This window comes from Mustela erminea, chromosome 13 (genome assembly GCF_009829155.1).
Source record: "Mustela erminea isolate mMusErm1 chromosome 13, mMusErm1.Pri, whole genome shotgun sequence".
NCBI lineage: Eukaryota > Metazoa > Chordata > Mammalia > Carnivora > Mustelidae > Mustela > Mustela erminea.
The window spans coordinates 62,673,244-62,693,249 of record NC_045626.1 but is presented as its reverse complement, the minus strand read 5'-3'; the positions used below and the strand labels follow the sequence as shown (position 1 = coordinate 62,693,249).

Here is a 20,006-nt window from a genome sequence, read left to right as displayed (position 1 = left end):
ACCTGGTGTAGCTTATTTACAATTCAATGCTGAAGGTAATTTCCAGGTGAATGTGAATTCCATTGCTCCCTTCCTTCTAGCAGGAAGTATTGCTAATTGAAATCTGAACCATCTTGGTTCTTGTTTCTTTGTAAATGCATTCCCATCCCACCAAAAGAAGCTTGAGGGATTTTTTTCTTTTCTTTTCAGTGTTCTGTGATTTCATCATGACGTGCCTAAGATGGATCTTGCTTCATGGATTGTACTGGGTTCTCAGGCGAGCCCTTTCCATCCAAAGTCCTGGATCTTTCAGCTTAGGAATGTTTTTGTACTATTTCTTTACTACTCCTCCCACACATACATACATCACATACATTTAATTCGTTCTTTCCTGGCTTCCTGGAACAATGCTCTGCCTCTCACTTGTGCCTTATGTTTTCCATGTCTGTCTTGTTATCAATGTGAAGGAAGCTTCTTGACTGTATTCTCTAGTCTTTGAGTGAATTTTTAATTTTTTTTGCAGTCATTTTACTTTCCACAAATACTTCCAGTTTCTGATTGCTCCTTTTTCATGGCATCCTGTTAGTGATTTTTGAATTTATTTGTTGCCCAGTCTCTTTGAAGATATTAATTAGAGTTCGTTTTAAGTTTTCTTTTGTTTTCCAAATTATGTGTTTCATCTAGAGTCATTTATTTAGGGCACAGACATTTCTGAAATATCTGTTGGTCCTCACTTTCAAGAGGGTGGGTGTAGAAGCCTGGTGAGGCCCCTGGTCTTTGGCATAGCCTGCTGGCTACAAGGCATTGCTTCATCTTGGTGGGTAGGGTGTCATTATGACACTTTGGGGCTCTTAACTTCTGGATACACTTCTCCACAGAGAGTTCATTTTAATGTATTTAGAGAAGAACCCTCCTTTCTGGGAAAGATAAAAATCCACCCATCAGGTGGTGGGGCACTGGTCCTCCATTTAGCCCTTACCCTAGCCCCACCTCTGTCAAAGTCTTCCGGGCTTTCCAGAACCTCCTGAACAGTGTCTTCCCTCTGTTGGCTTTCAGTTTCCTGTCTTCTGATGCCAAGAACCCCTTCCCACCTTTTATATTGGTCACTGTGGGTTTATACATGTTTTAATCCTTCTTTCCTTCCTTCCTTCCTTCCTTTTTCTTTCTTTCTAGAGAGAGAACATGAGTGGGGCTGGGGGGGGTGGTTGGGCAGAGGGAGAAGCAGAGAAAATCTTCAGCAGGCTTCATGCCCAGCATGGAGCCCAGTGTGGGGCTCAGTCTCACAACCAAAACCAAGAGTCAGATACTAAGCCATCCAGGCACCCCTAATCCTTCCTTTCATATGCTAGGGAAGGCAGGAGGAAAAGAGTGAAATTCATCCCCACCCACACTCTTAGGAACCAAGTGTTCTGTTTGTGACTCTGTGCCTAAGTTGTGTGTCTGCCCTGTTATAGGAGTAACCTGGACAAGCTCTACCATGGCCTGGAACTTGCCAAGAAGCAGCTGCAAGCCACGCAGCAGACCATTGCCAGCTGCCTTTGCACCAATCTTGTCATCTCCCAGGGGCCTTTCCTCTACTGCTCCCTCATGGAGGTCAGGCTTCCCAAGGACAGATGGGTCCCAGCACATGCCTACCAACAGCCCACTCTGACTGTCTCTGTGTCCTCCCCGTGCAGGGCACTCCGAACATTGCGCTGTTTTCCAAACCGGCATCCCTGACCCTGCTCAGCAGACACCTGCTCAAGTCCTTCGTGTTTTCGGTGAGGAGCTGGGTGGATGGATGCCAGAAGGTAGAGACTCAGAGCTCTTGACCTCCCTGTCCCCGGGACAAGTACAAAGGGACCTCGCGGAGGGTGTGGGGCTAGGGCTATGTTCAGCTCTGCCAGATCAAGGAAAGATGAAGTTGGCAGTAGCACAGACTCACTTCCCAGCAAAAGTTTGTTTTCTGGCCTGGCTTTCCCTTTCCCATGTGCGGTTCCATCTTCTGTATGGCCTAACATCCTTCCTTTCTTGGCCAGGGACACCCCTCTCCCCCGGCCCAGCTAACATCAGAGCCTCACTCCGCTTCCTGGGTGAGGGTTTATGCTGGGGGCTACTTTAAACAAAATGTTTAATAGGAGGTTGACATCTCCTATGGCTGAACTGACCTCTAAAACAATTAGCTGATGATTATGTGAAGACAATCAAATGATGACAAAAGATGGACTAGGGACAAAACACGAGCTCGAGAGTCCTCTAGGCTCTGTTCAAATCTCAGCCTCCTCCTTTACCAGTTGGGTGACACGAGGTCAGTTATTTGATCTCTGAGCCTCAGTTTCCTCATCTGGAAAATGGACGAATTTTCCCACAGGACGCATCACTTATCAAACTTTTTTTTTAAGGTGTTATTTATTTCTTTATTTGAGAGAGAGAGCATGAGCGGCAGGGAGGAGCTGAGGTAGAAGCAGACTGCATGCTGAGCAGGGAGCCAGACACAGGGCTGATTCCAGGACTCCGGGATCATGACCTGAGCTAAAGGCAGATGCTTAACCCCACCCTGCCACCCCTCAGACATTTCTTGAGCAACCCCCACCACCCAGGCTCTGATGTCATAGGATGACCAACTATCCTGGTTCATGCCCTGGGATGCCTCTTCAGTCCTGCACAGACCAGGATAACGGGTCACCTTTGTTGTAGCATGTGAGTGCAGTGGGTATAGCAGTGAAGGAAACACTTGAGTCTCCGTGTCAAGGGAGTATACATGCCAGCAGAGGGGACAAATGAGGAAAGATTTTGTGCAGTGTCAGATGGTGGCACACACCATAGACAAGCTGAAGCAGGATGAGAGGGAGGTTGGTTGGGGAAGGCCTCTGGGAGGAGGTGACAACTGGGTCAGGACCTAAAGGAGATGAGGGAGGGAACCGCCAAGGGGTGTTGTCACAGAAGAATGCAGGGAACAGGGTGTCAAAGCCTGGAGGTGGCTGCATGGGAACTTGAGACTCTCTGATGAGAGAAAGCCCCTGGAGGCTTTTGGGGAGCGTGTGGCTGACCCTGTTAGGGCTCCTAGGTGCTGAGTGGAGTGATCGCTCTGTGAGGCCGTGATTAAGGGTGCACTTTGCCTCCACAGACAAAGAACCGGCGTTGCAAGCTGCTGCCCTTGGTGATGGCTGCACCCCTAAGTGTGGAGCAGGGCACTGTGACTGTGGTGGGCATCCCCCCAGAGACCGACGGCTCTGACAGAAAGAAGTGAGCTGGGTTTTGCATCTCTTGGGCATTGGGAGCCCCAGGGGTGTCACTGGCCTGTGGGCTCTGTGGAGTTTGGGGATCTTTGCCCTCAATGCCAAAGTGAGGACAGCCTCTTCCATCATGTGGCAGGACTTGGGGGTTTAGCTATGTGGGCTGCAGAGTTAGCCATTGAACTTCTACCTTACCCCTTGACTGGACTTTGGAATGCTTCTAGTTTGTTCAAGGCCTCCCTCCTAGGCAGCGGTGTCTGGCTCCCGGAGGAGGACCAACGTCAGACCACCCCCAGGAGAGGCTACACACCTACAGTGAGGTGTGATTAGGTGTCCCAGCTCTGTGTGGATGTGGGTAGGAACCCCAACCCTCTCTGGTCCTCAACCCTTTTCTCTGAGGAGCAGCTTATACTGAAAATCTGAGAGGTTTTCAGTAATTAGGCTAGAAATTAGGCTACACGGGCAAAGTTCCTCGAGAACAGCTCTGTGCAACGCCTTCAAAACCCTCATGAATGATCATTCACCAAGAGTGTTGTTTGGGCCTCACACTAACCCTTGAGGAGAGCTGGGCAGTGTCTCCCATCCCTAGCCCCACCACCTGGGTGAGTCAGATTCATTGCTCAGTGAATCCCAAATCCAGGCATTTGCTGAACACATTTTTAAAAAAATTTTTTATTTTTTAAAGATTCTATTTATTTATTTGAGACACAGAGTGAGTGAGTGTGAGAGAGAGAGAGACAGTACAAACTGGAGGAGGCATATAGGGAGTGGGAGAAGCAGGCTCCCCGCTGAGCAGGGAGCCTGATGTGGGACTCAATCCCAGGACCCTGGGGTCATGACCTGAGCCGAAGGCAGACACTCAACTGACAGAGGCACCCAGGCATCCCTGCCAAACACATTTAAAAGTTCAGTTATAAGAGCTGGAATACGAGAAACTGTTTAGTGGTGTGTGGGGGATGTGCACCCCCAGACGACCTGCCTGCCAGAGTTTGCTACCCCGCTGGAAGCTGAGTCACTTGTGCCCCCCGATGGTTTGGGTGGCGGGTAGAGGGTCCAGCTCCAGCCCCAGCAGAAGCTAACACAACAGCTTAGTCACTCAGACCGTGGGGTTGTGGCTGCTTGTCCTCCCTCAGCCTTTTCTTTATTTAGCATCTAGGAAACATTTTGGATTTCCGTCAGTGGTGTAGTTCTGTTTTGTTTTCTCGCCAAGCATCAGCCCTCTGTGCACATTTTTACAAAAGTGATTTCTAACCATAGGAAGCCTGTTAAGTGGATGACAGTTTACATGTCATCGCCTATTGGACGTTCAGGCTATTTCCGACTTTTTGTTATAGACAACATACCGGTGGGTTTGTGAATGCGTAGGCTCATCTTCTTGCGCTTTTGAGAAGCTTTTCTCACTGTCTTCTCAATGTTTCCCCTACATCTGCTGGCCTAGGTTCTTTGCATCCTTCTGTAGCAAGGTCAGGTTTTCTCCTGCCCCCCTCTTATCCACACCTGGTTTTGACCTACAGGCTGGACCCTGGGGGTTCCCTGGTTTTCCCTGCGGCTCCCTTCATGCTCTGTGGCCTTGTGACTTATCCCAGGGGCTAATGTCACCATCCTTGGGGGTCTTTGTGTCCCTGGCAGAGTCAGTACCCCAGGCCTGGTGCTCCCCAGCACATCCCAAGAGGTGACCTTGGTAAGATACTGACAGCTGGCAGCAAGACACCCCCATCCAGCTCCCTGGAGCGGTGGCTTGGGCAGCCAAGGACCACTCAGTGTCCTGTGCCTCTCAGTTTTCCCAGTTAGCTCTTCCTGGCCTCTGCTGTGGAAGACACTGATCTTGGATCCGGATCAGCCCTAGCCCTGCTCTTGTGAGCTTTGACCTCCTTCTGTGTCTGCAAAGGCCATTTAGTAGCAAGTTGGGAGAGACAATGGACTTTTTTAAGATAAGTACTTGCATGTTGCTGGGCTGCTTTCCAAAGCCATGCCGTGGGTCTTGGATTCATAGTCACACCAGGCGGAGCTGGCCAGGGGCTCTTGGGCTGGGTTCTCAAGGCAGCCAGCAAGCCCTTCCCCCACGGGCCACCATGGCCACCTGCGTCCTCTATCTAGCCATCGATTTGTTGCTCTACGTGGCTGTGCCAGTCAGTGGTTAGCTCTGCCTGCTGTGCCCAGTCCCATGTAAGGGCTACTGTGGGGACTGTGGGGGCTGGGAGCCCATGCCCCTCCTCTGCCCATCCTCCCTGACCACAGCCAGCGCAAGAGTCCTTTCCCCATGATGCTCTTCCTCCATGGCCAGCCCTTACTGCCTGCACAGGCCTGAGCACCCCCTGGGTGGGTGTGTGCTCCTGGCCGGCTCCCTGCCCCACACCTTTGCACTCAGCAGCCCAACAGGCAGAACTGGTGGCCAGGGAGGAGTCTGGGCCAACTTCTGTTGTCTGTCCCAGCAATTTAGGAAGGTTCCTCACAGTGGGAGGGCCCCCAACATCCCTCTTATGTGTCTACAGCTTTTTTGGGCGGGCGTTTGAGAAGGCAGCAGAGAGCACCAACTCCCGGACGCTACACAACCATTTCGACCTCTCAGGTAAGAGTCTGGGGAACTGGGGCCCTTACAAGGTCAGTGCTGGCCTTGAATCAGGGAAGCTGGCATTGACAGAAATACCATGTCAGCACCACTCTCGCTTTCCTGGAGGCAGCCCTGGGCCTGGCTGCTTCAGGCGGCTCAGGGAGCTCTGGGATGCGCAGGGCCCTGTGCCTCCTCTCTGGGCCCTGATAGGCAGCCAGGGGGAACAGGTAGAGCCGTGGCCTGGTTTTGACCTTATAGTCTAGCCCTTGAGAACACTTCCTGGAGGAGTCTGGAGGACTGTCACTAGAGCCCTCTGGGCCAGCCTCACGCGTCAGGGTCACCATTCCCTCCAAGGATGTGCTGGTCGCCACTGCAGGCCAGCAGCTCCTGTCTGTGTGGTCGTGAAGGGTCCAGCATCAGGCTGCCATGTGGTCCTGTGTGACCATCTGGGCACTGGCCCTGACCTAATGTTGCATGAGTCCAGGGAATGGAAGAGCCCAGTCCAGGTGGTGGCTGTGCAGGCTGGCCAGTGCTCCCCACGACACCCCACAGCTTCTCCATAGCCCATTGTGGAACATGGGTTATACGGGGCCACATATGCTTTTTCTTCTAGCTGATAGATATTTTTTAAAAGATTTTGTTTATTTCACAGAGAGAGACACAGAGGAGAGGGAACACAAGCAGAGGGAGTGGGAGAGGGAGAGGCAGGCTTCCTGCCCAGCAGAGAGCCCAATGCAGGGCTCTATCCTAGGACCCTGGGATCATGACAGGAGCCCAAGGCAGACACTTAACGACTTAGCTACCGAGGTGCCCCAGCTGATAGATTTTTAAGACCCATCACCACTTTGTATCGGTGTGCTTGGGCTGCCCTAACAACATACCAATAGATTAGGGGGTTTAAACAATAGAAATCTCTTTCTCACCATCTGGAGGCTTGAAGTCCGAGATCAAGGTGTATACAGTGGCTGATTCTTCTGAGGCCTGAGGCCTCTCCTTAGCTTATAGATGGCCATCTTCTGGCTGTGTTTTCCCATGGTTGTCCCTCTGTGTCTGTGTCCTAATCTCTTCTTATAAGAACCCCAGTCAGGGGCGCCTGGGTGGCTCAGTGGGTTAAGCCTCTGCCTTCAGCTCAGGTCATGATCTCAGGGTTCTGGGATTGAGTCCCACATCGGGCTCTCTGCTCGGCAGGGAGCCTGCTTCCTCCTCTCTCTCTCTCTGCCTGCCTCTCTACCTATTTGTGATCTCTGTCTGTCAAATAAAAAAAAAAAAAAAAAAAATCTTATTTAAAAAAAAAAAAAGAACCCCAGTCAGATTGGATTAGGGCACATCCCTATGATTTTGTTTAAAGATCTTCAAAAGCCTCATCTCCAAATCCAGCATGTACTGCCTGAGGTGCTGGGGGTTAGGCCTTCTACACATGAATTTCAGGAGAATATACCTCGGCCCATAATCCCCACCTGTCAGAAAGGACAGTTTCTTACGTCACATCGACCGATCTGTTACAGTGAGCCCCTGGCGTCAGAGACCCCATGTTCATCCCAGCTGCCTCGGCACCTAGAGCTGCTCCTTCATGCCAGGTCCACTCAGGCTGCAGCTTTGTGTTGGGTGGGTTCACCCCTGCGGCAACACCTCCATTCCTACTTCATGCCCGAGATGTGGGAGAAGCTGGTGCTGGCTGACCTGGAGGATGTCCCAGCTTTTCACAGGGAGAATTTGTGGGCTGGCAGTCGCTTGGTTTCCCGTGGGGGAGGAGAGCTGGGGAAGAGGGGACTGCATAGCAGAGGGCAGGCAAGCACCCTCCTGGGAGGGCTGGGCCTAGGTTTGTTGGAGCCATGGCCTGTGACACAAGTGGCTCATAGGACCAGGCTGGCCTGGTTTTGCGCTATTCGAGAGGGCCCCCAGAAATGGGGGCAGTTCGTGTCGTGTTTCCCTTCTACAGAAGAGGATACTGAAGCAGAGAGACTGACCAGAGCAAAGCTGCAGGCTAGCCTCCTGCCGGACCTCAGGGCCTCCTGCAGCGCACAATGGGGCAGGGAATTGTGTCCAGCAGGGCGGGAAGGCCTGTCTCTGCCTGGACCTGTTCTAAACCATCACATCCCTGTGTCTCCATTGACTGTCACTGCTGGTCCGCTAGCACCCTGGAGGGCCCTCCCCACAGACTATAACCCCAGCCAGCCTCACCAACTGGGCAACCAGCCATTTCTGAGGACTAAATACAGAGGACAGAGAAATACAACCTCTGAGCTCAGAATATTCCAGGCCACTAAGGGACTGAGTACATTTTGGAATGCACCAGAGGGTGGTTCCCATCTTCGATAACCGGAAAGAGGGAGTTAATATACCCTGCCTTGTTTTTCCTACAGCACCTCACTCTCAGCCCTACTCCTCCCCCTCACGAGCTGTTTTTCTTTCATTACTTCAGTAATTGAACTGAAAGCTGAAGATCGGAGCAAGTTTCTGGATGCGCTTGTTTCCCTCCTGTCCTGAGGGTGAGATGTGGGGGAGGGGTGGGATGCTGGAGGGTTCTGGTGGAGGGGAGTCCTGCTGCACAGCTGGCCTTGTTAAAGTGTAAAGAGAGCCCCCCACTCCCTCCTTTTTCCTTCCTCAAGCCAAGGCTTCTTCTTGTGTTTCAGACCCAAGCAGGGTTTCTGAGGAGATAATGGGGGCAACACCTTTTTCCCAAGGATGTCTGTCCCTGGGCTGGTGGCAGTGTCACAGTGGGATATTACTAAGGGAGCTAATTTCATTAAGCTCCTTGGACCCCTTCAGCAAGAGCTGGCATTTACCCTCTCCTGACTGCACCATGGTCTGGGCATCAGTGAGGGACATGAAGGCCTCCTGGCACTGCTGGGGGAGAAGGTGACCCTTAGGGGTGGGGAGTCTCCTGGAACTTGACGCCCTTGGCAGCCTTAGATCAGGCCCTGGGCTAGGGCCCACAGAGGCTTCTACCCAGGCTCTTGCGTGCTCGACTTGGGTGAAAACAAAGCTGTTGGCAGCCACACGGCTGATAACTAGGAAATGTTGTCTCTGTGGGCCTTGCATGAGCGTGAGGCTGTCACTAGGCAGTCCATGACGATGCTCCCCAGCCAGGGCTCTTCCCAGTGCCACACATGCCAGCTCTTTCTTGAAGAACTTCTTAGCAAATGGGCCAGGCAACTGCTCCGTCCCTAGGGCCCACTTCTCAGCCCAGGGCCCCCCACACTGCGGATGCCCACACCCAGCCCTGCCTCTCCCTGAAGCCCCGGGCTGGACTCCCCGCTGAGGCAGACGGGCCTGTCAAGGCCCTGATGTAGAGGGTCCCCTCCCGCTCCCCCACCATCCCCTGTGAGCTGGAAGCTGTGGGGGGCAGATACCCTTCTCCTGCTGGGGCATCATTTGGCTCTGCTGAGGATGGTAGAGGGGACCTCAGGGACCCACAGTCCCTCTTTCAGGGTCTGCAAGGGTGTATAGGGCTTCGGGTGGGGCTTTGGGCTCAGACCCATTGGGTCTTTAGCAAGGTGTGCTGGGTACCTAAATGAGCTCTGGCTGCTTCCTCAACTGAAAGGGGGCCAACACCCCATGGACAATGAGAACCAAGCCTTAGGATGGGGGCAGGGAGTAAGTTTATGACCCACATCAAAGGTTACTGGCAGGGGCTCTCAGGGAGGCGGCTGGTGCCTGTGGCTTCGCCCTTCCCTGTAGGCTGCTTAGTGATGACACTAGCACTGCTGTGTCTCCTGTCACTAAGACTGGGTGCAGCATGGGCCAGCCGGGCAGGGGGAGAAGGCTTGTGAGGGCCCCCTGGGGCTGAAGCAGGGTCTGCAAGGATGATAGGGTGGTGAAGGGCCATAAGGCCCTGAGGGTTCTCAAGCACGTGACAGCCTGGACCCAGCTGAAGGGGTGACATGAGGCCAGTGGGCACCTCTGTGGCTCTAGGGTGGCTCTCCTCCCAGGGTCACCATCTTTCTCCCCTGTGAGTGGTGGAGGCTACCCAGAAGCAAGCCCATCAGGACAGAGGGAAGGCCTGGGCCATTTGTTTAATTCATAGGGCCATCAGAATTGTTGAAAATATACTTATTTTTTCTTTTTTTCTTCTCTAGAGTTTGATCTCTGCAGACACGACTTCCTCCTTATTTATATTAACTGGATTTTATTTAGACTCTAAGTTATGGACATAGTTTTAGATGCAGGGACAGCTGGTTTTTAATGGAATAAAGTGTTCATTTTAGTTTTGGTACCTCAGTCTGGGCTGTGGTCATAGGGCCAACACTTGTTTTTGTCCTGAGGTTTCTGTGGGTACAGAGGAGCCTTTTCCTGTGCCTGGGAGACCTCGAGGCCCAGCAGTAAATCAGCATGGGGGATGGCCTCCAGGCTCCCTGGAAAGCAGCAAATGAAGGCCGGGCAGCTCAACACCGAAGCTCCACACGGTTCCTACACCAGCCACTGCCCAGCCATGCCAGCCAGAGCCTGGCTCTGCCCTCCCACCACCTTTTTCTGTCCTCCTGGCCCTGGCAGCAGCTCAGGCCCACCCTCCTAACTGTGCCTGCTTCCCAGGCCCTACTTCACGGCCATCATCTCACCCTTCCGCATCTCCTGTCCCAGTACCCCACCCCCATCATCCCCACAGGTACATGCCCCCCCCAGCCCAGGCTAATAGGACAGTTGGGCAGATAACAAGTGCAAGGTCCCCACCCTTCCTGGCTGAGGGGCTCCGGACAGAGATAACTTCACCACATCCTGATCATAGAAAGTTCAAACTGGACAGAACCACGGCAACTTCCAGAGTCTTCAGAATAGCAAGAGTTCTCAGGGGAGCTGTGCCATCAGCTGGATCCACTCTCTGACACGTCCCCAGAGCCCCTGCGAGAGTGGAGGGGGTCTGGAGACAAAGAGGATGCCATTCCTGCCCTTTGGGGAGGAGGGAGCTGTTCACATAAGTGGCAGAGGCCATCTGGCTACATTGCCTGGGAGAAGGATGCTGGCGAAGCAGGCAGGCTGGAGCGACATGGCCACCTGGGTGTGGCACCTGGGGCCTTAGGCAGGAGGAGGCAGAATGGTTTGGGTAGGCTTTAAGCTGGTAAAAATCCCAGAAATAGTGGCCTGGAACTGAGGTGACAGATTGGTGGAGACAGGTCACAGGGTGGCCCTTGGGAAGGGGTAGTGGGCACAGAGGGATTGGCTGCACTGGAGACCAGCTCCTCTTGCCTGACCTCTTGCAAATGTAATGTGCTCCTGGCCTTCCTGACATGAGTCAGGCAGCATCAGCTGAACTCCCCGGGCCCTTAAGCTGCCCACCTTGAGCATTTGCATCATTGGGACTGTACAGCTTCCCTTCGGAATCCTGCTGATTCCTGGGGCCTGAAGGAATTGGAGACCTCTGGGCTTGTGTGGGATGCAGCCTTGGGTCTGTGCTCCTGTCCAAACACTAGCCTGGCTGGCCCCAGGGTCTTTGTTCCAGCAGCCCCACCAAGGCCCCAGGATCACACTTTTGCACTTGAGGACTGTTTGTGGGCCTTGTTGCACAGGCACAAGGGGGGCTGCCATGGGGGGCAGCTGAGGGCCTCTGGACAGTGAGACCCATCCTGCTGCAGCTCATCCCACTGCAAGGAGCTCAGGCTACCAGATAGTTCGGCCTCCCTTGAAGTCCAGCTCCCTGGCTCTGCAGCAACTTCTGGGATTCAGGGCAGCATTTGGGCTCTTCCCCTTCCTCACAGTGGGGAACCTGGCCAGCCCTGGGTGACTCCTTGCCACTGGATTTGGCCCAAGCATTTCTGGACAGAGCCCCCAAGGCCAGGTTTGGGGGCAGATGCCAAGCCCTGCTGGCTGGGCTTGGAGCTCCTCCCTACAGGCCCAGGCCAGCACCGGCTCCCTGGGGTCGCCACTCACAGGAGAAAGGTTACGCAGGGCACTTCCAGCAGGGGCTGGCACAGAAGAGGTGCTAATGGTCAGCACAAGTCTGGGCTGGCTGCCAGGCCAGCAGAATGAGCACAGGCCCCGCACAGAGCTGTGCTGAGACTGGCAGAAGAGCCAGGACCAAGGGGCTGGAACCCTGCCCGGGCACTCTAAGCAACCTGCACAAGTGCCTCCTTCCCATAGCAACGTGCTTGCAGTCTTGCCGCTAGCTCCGGTGGAGCCCAACACACATCCTGGATTCGCCCCTGTTCCTGCTGCACTGTTGGCCGGAAGGGCCCAGTCAGTGCTTTACAGCTGTCTGGCCATTTGGTGCGATCCACAGATTGGCAAGCCCTGAGAGGGCAGTGGGAAAACACCCAACCTGTGGGGCATGGAGCCAGCCTCTTAAAACCAGCAGCCTGGCAGCCCACCCTCGACTCTTCCTGCATCCAAAGACCCCACACTGGCTGGAGGGTGGAGAGTGGATTTCCAAGCTGCATCCTCTCCCGGGGTCTGCATCGTCCTCTCCCCAGGCTCTTCTGACTACAGATCTCCCCTTCCTGGGTTGCCGAAGACTGTCGCTGTGCTTCCCACCCAGTAGAAAGGTGCCTGGGTGGCAGGGAGGGATGGGTCAGGCCATGGATCTTCTGAAACACGGGCAGTGCTGGGAGGTCTCAGAAAAGGCCTTTCAGGGAGCAGTTGGTGGGCGGGTGGATGAAGGGGGCTGCTGGGCATGAGTAGTGACTGGAAAGAGAACAGGACACAGGTGGGAGGGTATTCAAACCATTTACTAAGCAAATTCTTACCCTCCCCACAAGCTGCAAAGGAGGGTAGGGCCCCAGCTACACACTCAGGATCTGGTGCCCATAAGCATCTCCTGGGGAGCTGCCGGGGTGAGGCAGGGAGGTCCAAGCCAAGTCTTTTAGTCCCCCTGGGTTCAGGCCCCCACTGTTGGGGGAGAGGCGAGTTGTATACATCCCTCCGGCAGCCCAGGCTGGGGTCCCTGCGCTCTCGGTCTGCCCTCCTGGAATCCGCAGGAGCTGCTGGTAAGGATGACGGCATCCAAGACCCTGAGGGTCTGGGAGGGAACTGGCATTTCAGTCCATTGTCCACTCAAAGGGACCCGCGCCCCACCCACATCGGAGTAAGCTCTGCGCACAGAAAAAGAAACCGAGCAAGTCCTCTCAAGTGTGTGGCTCCTGTTCAGAGCAGGGCGCGGCCCAGGACCCGGCTAGTTGGTATTGGAGAGAACGGGCTGCGGGCGGGAGCAGGGTCTCGGTCGGTCGGTGTGCCACGTCCAGGCGCAGAACCGGCCATTCCGCGGAGACCGCGCGGGGCGGCCTCGCCTCGGATGCCGTCCATGCGGGGCTCCCCTAGCCAGTTGTCCGGCTCGTGCGAGGGGCCCCGCCGAGTCCGGCGCCCTCAGACGTAGTTCTTCTTGTCATAGTCGCCGGTGGCCGTGGGCCGCCGCGACGCGGAGTACTTGACCGGGAAGCTGAAGTCGGGGCGACCGGCGCAGACCCATGCACCGCAGCACACGAGGCCGCCGCCACACATGAGCAGCGCGGAAGCCGCCCAGCCGATGTACAGCGCCGCGCCCAACTCGTACTTCTGCGACATGGGCACCGCCGGGTCGTAGAACTCGCGGACCACGATGTTGGCGAACCAGCAGAGCGGCACGAGCGCCAGTAGCCCGCAGAGCGCGTAGAGCGCGCCGCCCGTGAGGGCCATCCGCGCCTTGGCCGGCCCGGGGGCCACGCAGGTGGTGCACTGCGCGCCCGCCAGGGTCACGAAGAGCGCGACAAGCGCCAGCAGCACCGCGCCCACGGTGAGTGCCCGCGCCGCCTGCACCTCGGTGTTCAGTGCCAGCACCGAGTCGTACACCTTGCACTGCATGTGCCCGGTGCTCTGCACCACGCACGACATCCACAGCCCCTTCCAGGTGGTCTGCGCCGTCACGATGTTGTGGTCCAGGAAGGCAGTCACCTGCCACATGGGGAGCCCGCACGCCAGGATCAGGCCCACCCAGCCCACCAGGCACAGCACCAGGCCGAGGATCTCCAGCGCCGCCGACCCCATGGCTGGAGGCGAGACGGGCGCCCGACGGCCCCCGGGCCTCCGGGCAGGGCGCAGCGGTTCCTCGGTGGAGCGGCCTGGCGCCCTGAACCGGCTCTGGTGCCTTTGCGCCCGGGCGCTCGGCTCACCGCCTCCTATCCACGATCCGGGAGAGTCTGCCGCACAGCCTCGGATCTGCGGATGCTTGTGGGGGGCTTCCCATTTGAAGGTTCGGGGGCGGACTCTGCCCCGCGGCCCGGCCCCTGGACCCGAGCAGCCAATCCGCGCGCCGGCCGTCGGCCCTTAACCAATCACAGGCGCCCCCGGCAGCTAGAGTTAGGGAAACCATTGCCCTTGGTGGGTAACGGAGCGCGCCGGGGCAGCTCCCTGCCCGGCCGCCGCCCGCGAACCCTTCACCCGCTGTTGTCCAGAGCTCGTTCCAGACTGACTTGGGGTTGCTAAGCGCGCGCTCCCCGGGCCACCTTCCTGTGTCCCAACCTCTCCATTTCAGGAGCCTCATGACTGTACCAGCTTCCCCCGCTACCTCCCGGAGTGAGTGAAGGTCTCTACCGCCCAGGCCAGCTCCCCCTTGCCTGGCCAAGGTCTGCGGGAGGCTCCACCATCACCGTCGCGCAGAGGTTTGCGTGAGGGACTCTTGGGCCCCTTCTCCTGGGTCAGCCAAGCGCAGCTCGGCCTGTTACTACAGGAATCTCGCCCTGGGGTCCAATCCCATCTCTTACCCTTTCACCACGCCCTTACTGCGCGGTTTCCCCCTCAGTCCTGGCATTGTGTCTCGCAGAGACCAAGGGGCCGGCTGTTTGGGTCAGGCTGGAATCTCCAGCTCTAGGTCCTGACCAGCGCTAGTGCCCAGCGGGTCGCCGCCTAGCTGGGGCCCGAGGCCCCAACAGGAAGCAGGTGGAACAGGGATCTTACCACCAACTCCGGAGACCCTCACTCTGCCCCTGCCGCCGGGATTTCCCAGACCTCTCAACCTCTGCACTGGTCGCTCCTCTTCCTGAGATGCTTCCCATCCCCCATCCTTTGAGGCCCAGCTCAGGCGACACCCCTTCGGGAAGTCCCCAGTGTTCTCCAGTCACTCTACAAGCAGGCTGTCCTCCTAGGAGCAGCCCGTGGCCCCAGGCTACCCGCGCCCTCAGAGAGGAGAAACCCAAAGGGACACAGAGGTCCTGTGCTCTGCCCTCCCACTGGTGGAGGTGCCCTGGCACCCCAGGCCCCAGGCCACCCTCCGGAAGGCAACTTGGAGTTTCCTGGCCAGGAGGAAGAGCCCCCATCCTCGCTAGAGGCGGGAGGCTCGGGATTTCCGGGCATTCTTCTGCACAATGGCCCAGCCGTTTCTCGAAAGGCCCGCTGGGATGGACATTGGGCCCCCCTGAGACTCAGGTGGGGGCACCAGACCCTGCAGCCCAGAACCCCATGGGGGCACCAGCCCTGTCTGGCAGCTCCCTCCCCACTCCCCATCAGCCATTTTGTTTCCAGCAAAGTCTGTACTTGGTCTTGGACTGAGGTGGCTGGGACCCTGGTTCTTTCTTCTGGTCCAGGCTGCTTGGCTCACTCAGCTGGACAGGGCCCTCCACAGAGAAAGCCTAGACATCGAGGTCAGCCACAGCCTAGGAGTTTGCTAAATCTGGCCCTCCTGGGGCCTGATTCCTTCTCCCTCTGCATATAGCTCTGAGATAAGGCCAATACCCTGTTCATCCCGCATGGGGAAGTACCCAAGGCAAGTCTGCAGGTCCGTGAGTGTGAAGGTCAGGGGAGGGAGGAAGTTTTACCGCTTTCCTCACCCTCCAGCCTCCTTGGTCCCTGCATGGGTTACCGCTCTGTGGGCCCCTGGCTCTTCCCAGCCATCCCCTCACTGCTTCCCTCCTGCTGCAAACTCCTCGGCCAGTCTCCCTCCACATTCCCGATTTCACCTCCTCCTGTCCTCTCCAGGGAGCTCAGTTGTACCACGCACCCCACCCTCCCAATACTACTCCCTCCTGGCCCAAGTCCAGGGACCTTGCCCAAGGTCTCCATTAAACTCCACCCTGCTCTCTTCCTGGGTTGACTCCTATAGCCTCCTCAGACCAGCTGGGCCCCATCCTTGCCCACTCAGGCTGTTCTCCTCAAGGCAGGGAGGCCATGCTGGCAGGCCCCTCTCCTGAGGCCCTTCTGCCCGAAACCCACATCATGGCTCACATTGCCCATGGACAAAGTGCTGGGTCCTGGGAGCTGCTCAGGGTGACGTCCACCTGCCTGCCTGCCTGTCTGCCTTGGGCCTGACCAGTCCAAGAGCACACTCTCTGTGCTCTATCTAGACTTGCCTTTCTTTGGGCCCTCAGGCTGGTCTGGCTCTCACCATGGCCTCTTAGGCCTGCAGTGTGTCCCTCAGGTAGAGGCTGCTCTTGTAAGTTGTGCTGCTGAGATCAGTTGCTCTTGGAAGCCTTTCTGCCCCTGTCTCCCAGCCTTGCTTCCTGAGGCCCAAGTTGGAAGTGTCCATCCACTTAGTGGATTTCCCCATCACTACCCAGGATTGAGCTTCCTTACAGGGGCCCTCTTTATGCATCTCTCTCTGGTGAGGGGCTTCCTGTGATTCATGGCCGACCTCTGGCCATGCCACCCCTTCTAGTCAGCTTGGAGCTGCAGCCAGCACAAGGATCTCCCCCTTTGCCTGCCTACCTGCCCCTCCCTCTCCACCACCTTGGGCCTGTCCTAGGGCTCACCCCCAGCCTGGCACCCCAGGGTTTGCAGACAGCTTCACAGTATCTTGGGGACTTGATGGAAAGGCCTCCGTTTCCACTTATCCCCATCAGATTTCTGTCCCAACACAATTGTATTGGTTGTGACCAGGCCTGCCATGGAACCAGAGTCCCCTCAGAGAGACCCAGCCCAGACCTAGGAAGGGCATGAGATGTGCCTGCCCTCCCTTCTATTCATGGTGGTCTCCTGACCACCTGCTTCACACTGAGCTCTGTCTCTGGGTGGAGGACACACCCAGCAAGCTCCTGCCTTCAACCTGTAATTGGGTAGGGCCCTTTCAGGTGTGTCCATGGCCATGGGCTAGAGAGATGGCAGTGTCATGCAGAGGGATAGAGTCCTCTCTAAGGAGTTAAGAGTTCAGCCAAGATCTAGGAAAGAAGTTCCATTCGAGAATCCAGAGGTGGGAAGGGGCACGGTGATTGGGGGGCCCATGAAGCTCCATGAGACAAGGACAAAAAAGTGGGCAAGGGTCTGCCGGTGAGGTCAGAGGGGTCTAGGACTAGGCAGGGTCATGACTCCTTGATCTCTGGAGAGGGGCTCCCAGGCCAGCAAGCCAGCCAAGGCCACCTGCTCATCTGCCGCTATTGTTCTGCTTTCCCAGGGGAAGTGCAGCAGGATCTCATTAATTGTGTGAGGGAAAGGCCTGAATCAGCAGAAAAGCCAAGTTTATCTTGAGCAGCTGCCGACTGACCCTGTGCCAGGGTGATCCAGTGACCTTCCAAGGACAATCTAAATTTAGGCTCCAGATTCCTGGGGATTGGGGTTAGGGAAGCTCCTAGTAGCCAATTTCAATTCAGAGGAAGTGAAAAACAACGTTTCTTCTATCTTTTGGCTTCAAAACAGTTAAGGATGTTTTCCTCCAGTGGAGCAGAAGTCTGTGGAGTCTCTGATCACACAACTCCCCCACCAGTGCCCTTTCTTGGTAGCTGCCCGGAGGCAGCATGAATCCTCAGATCACTTGGCCCTGCTCTGGGGGCCTAGAAGGGGAACAGGGGCTTGCGATGATGTGCAAAACACCTTTTGACAAACAGCCAGTGAATTCACAATTCAGACTAGTGAATTGATCTCTCCTTGCCTTAGTTTCCGCATTGGTAACAAAGCCCTCCACAATGGAGGCTGCAAGTTTGGAGTGGGGGCCATCACCCGTCCCTGGCCCTCTGCTGCCATTCCTGAGCACACTATGGGGTCCTGAGATGTTCTCTCTGACTCCCTTGACCTTTGCAGCTCATCTGACTTCAACCCTCAGAGCAGGTGCCACTGGTTGTTTGTCCAAATTGGAAGACATTGTGCCTTAAACTTCTCCAGTGGGTAGAGGAGTGAGGGGCATGGAGCTCTGGTTGACAGAGACCTAGGGTCTTGTAGGTCCCTCATACCTTCAAGGACTATAACAGATGGTAGTCTCTGCATAATCCAGGACACCTTTGGGAGTCTGGAGGAGATCAGCCAATGGCAATAGTGTCCTCAGGGGCAAAAAGTGGCCCTCCACCCCACTCCCACTCCTCACCCCTCATATCTGCCTTGGTTCCATGGCCTCTCTGTCTACCTTCTCTCTCTAAACCCCTTCTTTCTCTGATTATTTCCTTCTTTGCATGCTGCACTTTACAAAAATTTTAGATTCTTTCCACTTAAAACCATAAAGTGATTCTAGATTCTCTTTTTTCATTTAGCATCATATTATAAACATGTCTCCTCTTGTTAAAAACACTCTCATGGGGACACCTGGGCAACTCAGTAATTTGAGCCTTTGACTCTTGATCTCAGCTCAGGTTTAGATCTCAAGGTGGTGGGTTTGAGCCCCTCATTGGACTCCACGCTGAACATGGAGCCTACTTAAACAAAACAAAACACCCTCATAATTACTATTGTTTCTAATTGCCTGGAAGATGGCCTCAGGGGTTGGATGGAGGTAAAATGGAATCTACCGCCACCATTCACAGGGGTGGGATGTGACTAGGGCAATGTATTCTGAGATTCTGTAAAATGGGGATGATAATGGACTTAACACCAAAGGGTTGTCAAGGAACTTAGTAGATAGCATTCTCTGGCTCAAGGTGAATGATGAATTAACATTAATGATGATGATTAATTATACAACCATCCTTCAAGACATACTTTGATGAAAGATGATTTTTCTGTTATCAATAACACTGCTACCAAAGTAAGCCTTGGTATTTTGGATGATTTCCTCAGGAAAAATTCCTTAAAGAATTTCAGCTCACATCCAGAAGGTTATATCACAGAGACCTCTTATCTGAGTATGTGTTTTCATTGCCTGTCACCAGCATTGGATAGTCACAGTTTTAAAACTATACTTTTTGAGTAGGGAGAAAATAGTATCTTTGACTCTCATTTCTCTGAACAGTAATGTGGTTAAAATTGTTTTCAACTTATATTGTCTAATTTTATTTCCTCTTTGGTGAATTGTCTGTGTACCTGCATAAATATAGAGCATTGATGTTTTTCTCACTTTATATGTTAGAAACATATGGAATGTGGAAAAATTAAAAAAGAAAAGAAAAGAACAAAACCTTGGGGAAATGTTATATGATAACTGAAGATTTAACATCCATGTTATTGTAGTCCCAAAAGGAAAAGAAAGAGGGCAGGGATTAAAAAAAGCATTCAAAGAATTAAAAACTGAAAATTTCCTAAATTTAGCAGACAAAGCAAAAACCAAAAATCCTGCAGATTCAAGATGTTGCCTGAATCCCAAATAGGATAAATCCAAAGAAACTGACACCAAGACCCATCATAATTAATTTTCTGAAAACTAAAGTCAAAGAAAAATATTGTGAAGAAGCAGAGAAAAACGACACCTCACCTCTAGGGGAAAAACAAGTCAAATGACAAAATTTCTCATCAGAACCATGGAAAACAGAGGAAGTAGCACTTCTTTTTTTAAGCGTTGGAAGAAAAAAAAGTCAATGCAAAATTCTATATCTGAATAGATTCTTCAAGAATACAAGGAAAATAAATATATTCTCAGATGAGGGAAAACTAAGAAATTTATCACCAGCAGATGTACCCTAAAAGAATGACTAAAGGATGTTCTTTAGGCAGAAAGGAAATGATAAAAGGAGGAGTCTTGAAATAGCAAGAAAGAAGAACATGGTAAACAAAATCCTGATGAATATAACAGATTCCCTCTCCTCTTGAGTTTGCTAAGTGATATTTGATGCTTGAAGCAAAAATTATTGCACTCCCTAAAATGGTTCTCAGTCTATGTAGAGGACATATCTAAGATAATTATACTATAACTGGGGAAGGGTAAAGTGACCTAAAGTGAGGTAGGTTTCTACACTTCATTCTAACTGGTAAATATTGACACTAGTAGACTTTGATGAGTTATGTGTAGTTAATGTAATCCTAGATCAACCATTAAAAAGCTATACAAAAAGATACACTCAAAACTACTAAGGTAATTCAAAATGGAATTAAAAAAGATGTTTAAGTAAACCACAGGAAGGCAGGAAAAAATAAACAGAGAAACAAAGAGAGAGTGCAAACTGGAACAAAAATCAAGTGGCAGACTTAAGCTTTACCATATCAATGATTACATTATTTTAGATGTATGTGGT

At 53.8% G+C, this 20,006-nt stretch overlaps 2 protein-coding genes across 3 annotated transcripts in view; one reads left to right on the top strand and one right to left on the bottom strand.

Annotated features, from left to right (window-relative positions):
• The window catches only part of CDC45 (cell division cycle 45), a 33,647-nt gene extending 23,695 nt beyond the window's left edge, over positions 1–9,952 (top strand). The window contains exons 14-19 of one of the 2 annotated variants that reach the window (XM_032311077.1): positions 1,434–1,572; positions 1,656–1,739; positions 3,086–3,204; positions 5,687–5,763; positions 8,168–8,234; positions 9,825–9,952. In XM_032311077.1, coding sequence (XP_032166968.1) covers positions 1,434–1,572; positions 1,656–1,739; positions 3,086–3,204; positions 5,687–5,763; positions 8,168–8,232 — 484 coding nt within the window. In that variant the 3' untranslated portion in view covers positions 8,233–8,234; positions 9,825–9,952. Of the gene's footprint in view, positions 1–1,433; positions 1,573–1,655; positions 1,740–3,085; positions 3,205–5,686; positions 5,764–8,108; positions 8,235–9,824 lie in introns of those variants that run through there. The other variant, XM_032311078.1, reaches the window with a different exon arrangement.
• Positions 9,953–12,385: 2,433 nt separating this feature from the next.
• Positions 12,386–14,885, bottom strand: CLDN5 (claudin 5). Its single transcript, XM_032311080.1, has one exon. It carries the CDS (start codon positions 13,693–13,695, stop codon positions 13,039–13,041), a length of 657 nt encoding a protein of 218 aa, XP_032166971.1. The 5' UTR covers positions 13,696–14,885; the 3' UTR covers positions 12,386–13,038.
• Positions 14,886–20,006: the final 5,121 nt, after the last annotated feature.

Excerpts from the sequence above, each read along its gene's own strand:
- CLDN5 (XM_032311080.1), bottom strand. The coding sequence starts at position 13,695 with ATGGGGTCGGCGGCGCTGGAGATCCTCGGCCTGGTGCTGTGCCTGGTG.